This window comes from Oryzias latipes, chromosome 22, assembly GCF_002234675.1.
Source record: "Oryzias latipes chromosome 22, ASM223467v1".
Lineage (NCBI taxonomy): Eukaryota > Metazoa > Chordata > Actinopteri > Beloniformes > Adrianichthyidae > Oryzias > Oryzias latipes.
Genome location: NC_019880.2, coordinates 10,057,787 through 10,067,865, shown reverse-complemented (window position 1 = coordinate 10,067,865; position 10,079 = coordinate 10,057,787). Strand labels below are relative to the sequence as shown.

General features: G+C 39.3%; 1 protein-coding gene across 1 annotated transcript; it reads left to right on the top strand.

Moving 5' to 3' along the window:
• Window positions 1-3,363: 3,363 nt before the first annotated feature.
• LOC101173825 (peptidase M20 domain-containing protein 2) lies at window positions 3,364-8,265 on the top strand. Its single transcript, XM_011490312.3, has 7 exons — window positions 3,364-3,801; window positions 4,362-4,510; window positions 5,058-5,200; window positions 6,513-6,667; window positions 7,370-7,496; window positions 7,570-7,677; window positions 7,796-8,265. Exons 1-7 carry the CDS (start codon window positions 3,394-3,396, stop codon window positions 7,933-7,935), a joined length of 1,230 nt encoding a protein of 409 aa, XP_011488614.1. The 5' UTR covers window positions 3,364-3,393; the 3' UTR covers window positions 7,936-8,265.
• The last annotated feature ends 1,814 nt before the right edge of the window (window positions 8,266-10,079 follow it).

Genomic DNA, 10,079 nt, shown 5'->3' with positions numbered 1-10,079 from the left:
CAGCCGCGTAGGGCCCCCGTCACCACCAGGGCCCCGAAGTGGCGAAAATATAAAATAAAAAAAAGACCCAAATCTGGCAACCTATTTCATAGCTGTGAATGTTGTGCAAAAGAAAGTTGCCTGCACTTTAATGATCCCCCTTGTCAACACACCTGAACCAATCTGGCAACCCAAATAATGACGTTACACCACTATCAGCAACGATTGGCCAACATCACTGCATCTAAGCCTGGCACAGTGTGTATTTACGAGCGCATGTTGTTTCAATAAAGTTGAGAAAAGAAAAAAAACGAGTGCATTTTGTCACGCTGATCAAAGCGACAACAAGAGCACTTCATGCCGAAGAGACTTTATCCATCAGGAGCTGAAAAAAGATGAACAACTTCAGCATCAATCACCAGGTAAGTTTGGAGGATGATGGGGCCATATTTTTTACATTATCCAGTATTTCTGTGCATTCGCGATTTAAAATACTAATTGATCCGAAGTTCGGTAAAGTTAGAAAGACAGGTGAAGTTTGCACATAAACGACCCCGTTTGTCGTAATTTCCAATGGAAAACTCTAAAATAATTCTGATACCCAAGTTTCCTGGATGAGGTCAGACAGGACCTTCCAAAACGGCGAAGAGAAGATTAAATAACGACAATGGCGATGGCTGATAAATGTTTAACTCACGTTATTGTATTGTTTAATTGTTTTGCTAACACATATTTAGTGCGTTCTGCATTTTCCGGTTTATGTCAGTATAGAAACTGCTGTTTATCTGTTATAGACAGTCTGGTAGTCTGACTTTTTCAACAAAGTGTCTTAAAATCTTGCATTGGCATGAAATATGGAGAATCAAAACTGCCAAATACATAGGAAATAAAGGTTCTAATTTATTAATGACAAATAAAATAAATGTACTCATTTTAAAATTATGAACATACAAAATAAAAGAATAAGAAGTGTATAAATGCTTATATTTCCATTTATACTCAAATTATTATTCACATTTATTATTTATAAATAGGTACATTTCTTTCTCATTTGTATTTCACAGTTTTGGTTTTACATAATGAGGATGTTTTGCACAGTTCCGTGTCAGCCAACATTTTCTTCTGCTCTCAAAAAGTATCAAAAAAGTATTGGAGGAGGTGCAGCATCCACATCCCTTCATGTGGCATGTAAAGTAATTTAAAAAAATAGTGTCTGCATAACCCCTTTTTTTCCATAAACAGCGGCTGAAGAGTATGGAGCCCCAAACTGTTCCTAATAAATAATTAAATATGATCTTGTGCAAATATATAATCAAACAATCTATTTCTCATAAATATATAAAAAGATCATGACATTGTGAAAAACCTGCACTAGGGTTGTGCCGATGGACGATATCATCGTCCATCGTGATGGGTGACTGACATCCCGATGGAGAGACCACCATCGTGATGCCACGCCCCCGCCACGTTGCGCGTCGACACCATAAGCCGCGGTTACATGTACAAAATATCTTGATGGGATCAATGGTCGGATTAGAATCCAACCGTGTACATGGGCCCCGAAAAATGTTTTCAGAATATAAAAACGTTCACTAAGGTCACAATTTCGGTCAGAATAAATCATTCGCACACGCGCAGTATTCGCACATGCGCAGTTTGAAAACCGGAAGAGGATACAACTTCCGCCGAGCGGCTTTTTTTCCAAACTTTATTGAAGGTAACAATTCAATACAAAACGATAACAGCGCCGAGCGGCTATATACATTGACATGTCAGCTCGGTAAAATACGAGACGATTTTCTAAACGTGCTTTTAATAATGTTACGGTTATTATCAAACACCTGTTCGCTCATCATTTGAATTTTAATCCGTGTGGTCAGTGCTTTTTCTGAACGTAGCCAGGATTAGCAGTATGCTAACACGGGCTAACAACATTAGCTTTGGGTGGTGCTGCATCCTGTGAATAACATCAGCCTTTATTTAGTCGGGACACGACTGGAAACACAAATCCGCGTCATTGTTTGAATGTTTTCTAAGGACTGAGCGACATTTCTGCTTTGATGCTCAAACCGCTGTGTGTGCTGACGATCCGAGCTGTGCTCAGACACACACTTTTAGACCCGGTTCTGAGTTCGGTTGCTTGTACCCCTAGAGCTGCGGGACGGATCGCAGTCTTAAATCTCCCACACATACCGCTCATGTACCCCCCCCCTTCCCATCAAACATAAAGCTGTAAATCCGCCCTCCGCCGGTCCACTTCGCTAGTTAAGTGCGGGAGCGGACCACTTCTTTTCTATTTTGCTTGTTACTTTTTCTGTAAAAGTCACTTCCCTCAGTTTATACTGGATCATCGCGGATTAACCATTAGTTGGGAAATAAAAGGAAAAAAGCAAAATAACGAATAGCAGTTATATAAGAACGAAAAATGTAAAAATACCCCCCCCCCGACGATGTCATCGTCCATCCCGATGGTTGACAGCAAACATCGTCAACGGCCAAATTAGGGGACATCGCCCAACCCTAACCTGCACACAGATTTTAACTGAACCACTAAACTATTAGTAGTATTCTGCTATAGTTATTTTATTAACTTCATCATTAATTATTGTATAATAATTCGTGTTTTTTAGCTGCAGAAGAAACTCCTGTCACCACATCTTCTGTTGAAAGGGAAAATGTTGATGTTGCTGCTGGTAAGTTCAAATCTACCCAATATGGAACCCAAATCAAACTTATTGTTTCATTATTACTTAAAGGACAGTCATACATTTGTGCACAGACGCACAACAGTGAAGGCACTTCTTTCCAACATTCTGCACTAGATATATCTCATTTATATTACAACAACAGTTGCGTTTTGTTGGTGCTGCTGATCAGTTAGAGGGCCCACAAATTAAATCTCGCTTAGGGCCCCCGGAAGACCAGGGCCGACACTGATTATACCTGTCGATTTAAAGTGGCAGCAGTTTGTTCGGTTTGAGAAAATATATGCGCTAGTCAAAGACTAACCAAGCAAAAACTGATAAATGCCTCAGATTATTTTTGTTTTTTGGGATGAGAGTGGATAAAATATGGTCCCTGATTTGAATTGTTCTTTATGGTTTAAATAAAGTCTAAGAGCAAATTAATAAATAGAGAAGAAAAGTTATATATGCTCTGCTGCATATATTTTTGCAAAATGCTAATTGCGAAATACTACACGTTATGTCATCTATACACTTTTAAAGGCTCAAAGGAGGGATAAGAAGGTAACGCAAGAAAATAAATCGCTGCATGCATTTATTTTATTTTGAAAAGGTTTGTGTCATGGGTTCTCGCGGGTCTTTTGAGTGTCTGCTTGACTTGTGGTGTGTTCAAGTGAATCACTAAAAGTTTCTATTGGGCTGTTCAGGTGCACACTTTACATGTGGCCTCATGGAAAAATTACAGCAAATGAAAGACACCCTTCAGATTCATATCGACTCCATCCAAGATGAGCTCAATAGTCTGAGTCAAGACATTTGGAGTCACCCCGAGCTTGCCGGTAACGAGACGAAAGCGCACGACAGACTGGTCCGTTTCTTCTCGCAGCGAGATGGTGCGTGGACGGTGGAAAGCCACTTTAAACTACCGACCGCATTCCGCGCGAGCTGGGGTCCAGTCGGCGGCGAGCCCAAAGAAGGGAACACCGTGCTCAACGTGGGCTTCCTGTGCGAGTATGACGCGCTGCCGGACTTAGGACACGCGTGCGGGCACAACCTGATAGCTGAAGTCGGTGCTGCGGCTGCTGTGGGCCTGAAAGCAGCTTTGGATCGTCAATCTGAACTCCCAGTGTCCGTGAAGGTACCACCGTTTTAAAGAGACAATGCAAAATTAATTCACGATAGAGGTAAACTTTTGAATGAGAAACGAGTAACGGCTGCTAAAAAAAGGAGAGAAAAAAAATAACTTGTAATTTTCCTTGATTGCTTAAACTAAACTTGATGAAAAGTTGAATATTTACTACGATAAATTTTATTTTTTACCATTATTTATCAGATTAATCTAATACTTGTTTTATACCAGACATTTATGTGTAGAATAGAAGAAATGATATTTGTTGTTATTACATAGACTAATCCTCAAATGACGCATCCTGAATTAAAAAAAAATTCTTTGGATGATAGTAGAGAGCTACAGCTGGAGAGTCGTACTGAAAAACATGATTAACATGCCTATTAACTTATACAACATTTACCAAAACATGTTTAAAATAAAAGTCTTAAATTATATACCTAAGAAAACATGGTAGGTCTTCCTTAGACAGCAGAGCACTCTTTGTTCAGGGCACGCCATAAAACTCTAAAAAATATGTTTGCCATTGTTAAGCTAATAGTTCCAGCTGAAGGTTTTTTTTCTTTCAGATAACGGTTTTAGGAACTCCTGCAGAGGAAGCTATTGGAGGAAAGATCGACCTCATCCAAGCAGGGGCTTTCTCTGATCTAGACCTTGTCTTCATGGCTCATCCAGCTCAGCAGGACGCCTCATTCCTGCCCACTGTTACAATCGAAGAGTACGTTTTCTGTGTTTAAATGAAAGAAAATACCTCTATTTTACACAACTTTCACTTGAATAATCTATATTTTGTGATTTTTACTTTAATAGTCTATTTTATATGCTTTTATTTTGGTATTTCCAGCATACAACACTGTCAAATTAGTTTATGTTTGAGAAAATGTCAGCCGTGTTTTTTTGCATACCTGATTTATTAGCTCCTTCCCCAGCTGTCATGTGGTGAGGAGCAGATTACACCCTGCACAGGTTGCTTGTTCCTCACAAGGCAGCGCCGAAGCAAACGAGCACAAACTCCCTCCTACAGGCAATTTTGAATCACCAATCAAACTCACATGGATGCTTCTGCTCTGTGGGAGGAAGTATTTGGAGAATTAGCATATTTCTGCTCTGCCAGGCTTAGGATCATTACTATGATTGCTGCCTCAAAAGTGATGTATTTTACAGGGAAGTCATGCGATGTTTTATAAGAGAGAGAACACAACCGGTAGGAAATGGAGGCTTTAGGCTTTGCAGAATAACCGATCCATGGTGCTGTTGTTTCTCAGGGTGACAGTGAAGTACCATGGGAAAGCGTCTCACGCCTCGGCGTATCCTTGGGAAGGGGTGAACGCTCTGGATGCGGCTGTACTGGCATACAACAACCTGTCTGCTCTCAGACAGCAGCTCAAACCAGAATGGAGACTTCACGGTGAGGAACAGAAGATGGCTTTGATCCTCAATAAAGTTTGGTCCTCGTCCCACCAGCTGACAAATCCACCTCAGCTGACTTTTTTTTTTCTTGGACTTTCAAAATAAGGAGGCAACCAAGTTTTCCAATGTTATTTTTCTCTCATAAGTCATTCATTTTTATTGGTTTTTAGAATTTTGACATTAAAAAAAGAAAAATGCATATTACTTTTTGGTTTATAATCACTGGAATGAGTGCTTTAGAGCAGTGGTCTCCAACCCCCAGTACCAGTTAATACTGGGCTGCAAAGAAAAAAAAAACACAACCTACATTTGATCAGTTTTACTTTTAATCGATTGTGAAGGAAGTTTTATTTTGGAAAACTACCCAACACATCCAACTCATTCTTGATGGATGTCAAGTCCCTCGGCCATACGTTAAAAAATCCATCCACTACTTTCTAGAGCGGCTGCACACCGACCCTTAAGTTGAAACCTCCAATCTACTAAAGTTAACAAAAAACAAATGTAGTCCAAAATTTTATTTTTGCAGAGAAGAGCCAGCAAAGAAACAGAAAAACAACTTCAAAATAAAAGAAAGCTGCATTTAACAGACAAAAATCAAGAGTCATAGTGACAAATGTTCCCGCACACTGTAATAAAAATGCAATATGAGGATGCTGCTAATAAAGTTTTTAAACAGTGGAATTTCGTTTATTATAATCTATAGAAAATACCAGTTTTAGTGTCCCTTTTCTTTGTATTTATCCGTTGCACCTTAAAAGTTGTACAAGGCTGAAATTGGCATCTGATTTTATTATTGGCTTCCACTCTGACAGTTATGGATTAGAAGAAAATCTACATCACATTATAATGTTCTTACAAAAAATAAACACAGGCTGTGTCAGAATTCCCACCCTAACCCCTAACTACTACAAAACTATATAGTGTGGCACTATGTAGTGCCCTTAATTTTAAAAGCAATTCAGACACCACAACTTTACACTCAAATGTAGAGGCAAAAACAAAATCAGATACCAGCTTCAGCTTCATACAGGCCGGCACATGACATTTTTGTCTGACGTTAAACCGGTTTCTGCATTATAGCCACTGCATAATTACACAACATTTATCTACATTTTTTTGCATTAGGGTGTAATCAGTAATTGTCACGGCTGAAATGTTACTAGCAGAGTGAAACAAAACGTGATCTGCTCCAACATCTTTACTTTGTTCTACTGTATCAGGCATCAAAGCCATGTAGCTTTATTATTATTTTTTGAATACGATAGATGATCTTCTACTTTCTCTTATCTTCCTCATTGCTCCTGCAGGCATCATCAAAAACGGAGGGGTGAAGCCCAACATCATCCCCGCCTATGCAGAGCTGGAGTTTTATCTGCGCACGCCGCTGCTCAAGGATCTCCTCAACCTAAAGGCCAAGGCTGAGGCATGTTTCAGGGCTGCTGCTCTGGCAACCGGCTGTCAGGTGCGCTGTTGTCCTTCGGGGGGACAGATCACAGATGTGTACACAATTAAGGAATGGATAATGGCAGACAAAGTGTGCATTATCAGAAATTAACGCACTTTGCTTCCGCAAAATTAGTTAATTTCTGTTATACCATGGTGAGGGTGAATTCTCGATTCTGATTGGCTGCTGGGTGTGCATTAAAAACTGATAACACACAGTGATAACGCCCCGCCTAAAAAAGAAGTTCCGGTCCCGTAGCTTAAATGTTCTAAATCACTGCGATGGCTTCTTTAAAGCAAACTTTTGCTTCATCATCTGGACAAAAACAAGCAGTAAGAGGTGAACTTTCTCTCTGAACTGATGCTTTGTTTAACCCATCATGACGATCAGCATGCACTGCAATGCTTTTGTTACATTATGTAACAAAAGCTTTCGGCTGTTTTTATTTCTTCTTGGTGTGCACACGATCCAGAACCGCTTCCTTTCTAGAAAACACAAGCTTTTTAGCTTCACAGTACGTTTCATTTTTCAAGAATTGAATCTTTTCTTGACTTAATTCTCTCTTGGATCCAATTTAAATGCATGAAAAAGCAGCGTTGAAAGAGAATATGTAGAAGTGATCTTGTGCTGTAAAAGACATCAAACTGAGGCAGATGTGGAAGAAACTCAGTTTATTAACAGACATTTTCTGATCATAAAATGACTTTTTTCCCCTTATAGGTGGAGATAATCTATCCTAGCCATACTTATTATAACATTTTGCCTAATGCCACCCTGGCAAACCTGTATGAGAGTAACGGAAAGACTTTGGGGATTGAGTTTCCAGAGCAGCCTGACCTTTTCTCTGGTAGGTATTGTTTGTCTGGATCGTGACTTGTCCCGCTGCAACGTTTAACGTTAATTTGTAACAAATCTGGCAGGTTCCACTGACTTTGGCAACGTATCATTCATCGTTCCTGGCATCCATGCTTTCTTCTCCATCGGCTCTGCAGCGTTGAACCACACGAAGGAATACACTGAAGCAGCAGGTACGGCAGCACACTAAAATGGGAAACCGGGGCTTCTCATGAAGAATCTGAAGGACCATCTGAGGATATCTATCTGTTTTTCTAGCATCTTGTCCATTGCTCTCTTGTCATGTGCCAGGAGCTGAAAAGGCCCAGCTGTTCACCCTGAGGACAGCCAAGGCTCTGGCTATGACAGCTGTGGATGTCGTGTGCCGCCCCGATCTGCTCCAGCAAACGAGGGAGGACTTCAGTCGAGCCAAGCTGAAGCAGGAGAAGTGACTCCGGGGCGGGAAAGTGCTGCTCCAAGACATGACTTGAGCGTGTTGCTTCACAGCCGTAGCAGGACTTTTGATGAATTGAGTCATGAAACAACAACACAGTTGGGGGGAGAATGGCTCTTAGTAATCTAGAAGGAACGTCACTGGATCATATTGAGGCTTTCTGCTGACTGGGAGGCTGGATTTTTCATTGTCTGTGACTTGTCAAGAATATCCCATTGGATAATGAAGGAAAAAAGGTGCAGCAGAGGAGTATTTAGCTTTAGAGAATCTTCTGATAAATTGCTGATTATTGCTTAGCTGCCAGGCTTCACGGTCCTGCTTTCTGAAACCGGCTTTGTGTTTCACATCTCCAGAAATTGTTTTACCTCATTTGATTACAGGAGCTATCTCAATTGAGTTACCTGAAAACTCAGAGGACACATTTATAATTTTTTTATTTTTTGAGATCAAAGTCTTTGTTTATATTTTAGATGATTCTGCACATTTTCATTATGTCTTTAAAAAAAGGCTTAAAAAACTAAAAGTTTCACTTCTTTGCTCTTTTTTTTTTACCATTTTATGTGAGCACTTAGTAGTATAAACGTTCTGCAGATAACCAACTTTAATTATTGTTTTCACCAGCAATAATACTTTTGCCAAGGGAAGCATGGAGAAAATATCCTGAAGCAATGCCTGGTGGAGTTCCAGTTTCTGAGGATTATCCTCCAGAGCGATTTATTTAAATGTGCTACGAAAGAAAGGAGAATTTTTCCTTTTTTTAAATTTCAAACCAAAAATAGTCTTTCACAGAAAATACATGCACCACCTCCTGATTGTGGCTTGAATTTTCCCCCCCTCAATTCCTCTTGAGATGAAACTGAAATAAATACTTTAAGTCAAACATCTACTCAGATTCATGCGGGGAACTAACAAAAAAGAAACACTCTTGCAAAACAAAACATTTATTAAACATTTCCCACATTTAGCTCAGCGGTTGTATGCTTGACCAGAAAAAGTAACAATAAAAGAAATCGTTAACATCTTAGTCCTAAAGAAAACAGTTTTGAAAATAAATAGCTAGCAACTAACAGGTCACAGTTTGAACCTTGAAGCCTCACAACAGCAAACAAAGGAGATCTGCCTCCGTTTATTTAAAACAAAAAAAGTAACAGAAAATGTTAAAAAAAATGAAATTGGGAAAGTTTTACACTTGAAACTTAAATTCCTTTTTCTTCTTTTTTTTACAGAAATGCATGAATTCACAGGGATGCAATGCAGCAACTTTGCATCAAAATAACAAAAAGTTCACAAGAAAATGTGCTGTTAAAGGAAAAATTGCAAAAAATCCCAAACAAAGTTAATAATATATGATTAGTTTTGCAATAAAAACTAAAAAAAATAGATTTATCTTCTGTTTAGTAGTGATATTTTGGAACGACACATTTGTGACATCAGTGCCAACGCTGCAATAACTTGTATTCGAGTCATACAATTTTGACAAACTTTGACCACAAACCCTTCATGAGAACTAGGTTGGAGCTTCTCTTTCTTTGCTAAACCTGGTTTAAAACCAGGACTGCAGATGCTCTGGAGGTAGAGCGGTCTTCCAACATAGGTCGCCCGGTTAAAACGTCCTCAGAGCAAGGACACGCGTTAATGTTTCTGCTGCTAAATTTAGGTTTGATCTGCAGCTGAGGTGCATGGGCACCTTGCTGCATTTGAGTCGACCATGACCTCTTGGACATTTTTGAGTCGATTCTTCTACGGTGAAAGATTTGGGATGTTAAATGTTTGGAAACGCCAGATAATCTTAAGCAGAATGTCTGAAGGAGAAAAAAACTCCAGATATAGGAAGTGGTCCAGTCCCTGCTGGAAATTAAAAGTTGCAATCAAAATATTTTTTTTCAATAAGATGATTGTTTTAAAGTCACAGAAAAGTAAAACTCTTAAAATAGTGCTGTTGCAAATGTAATCGTGCAGAATAAATATTTGTTTAATGTTTATGCAGTATTTTCTGCGAAATGTCCTATTTATTTATTTTTCTGCTTTGTACGAAATAAATAAGAAGCCCTAAAACAAAAACTGCACATCACAATGAGTTTGCAGTGCTGAACAGGAGAAAAATAATCCGACATACGTAGACCATAATGCAGTCAAAATGCC

Bases quoted from the DNA above. Each gene is read 5' to 3' on its own strand.
- LOC101173825 (XM_011490312.3), top strand. From the start codon at position 3,394: ATGGAAAAATTACAGCAAATGAAAGACACCCTTCAGATTCATATCGAC. The intron at 3,802-4,361 runs GTACCACCGTTT...TTTTTCTTTCAG, and splicing joins AACTCCCAGTGTCCGTGAAG to ATAACGGTTTTAGGAACTCC. The intron at 4,511-5,057 runs GTACGTTTTCTG...GTTGTTTCTCAG, and splicing joins CCCACTGTTACAATCGAAGA to GGTGACAGTGAAGTACCATG.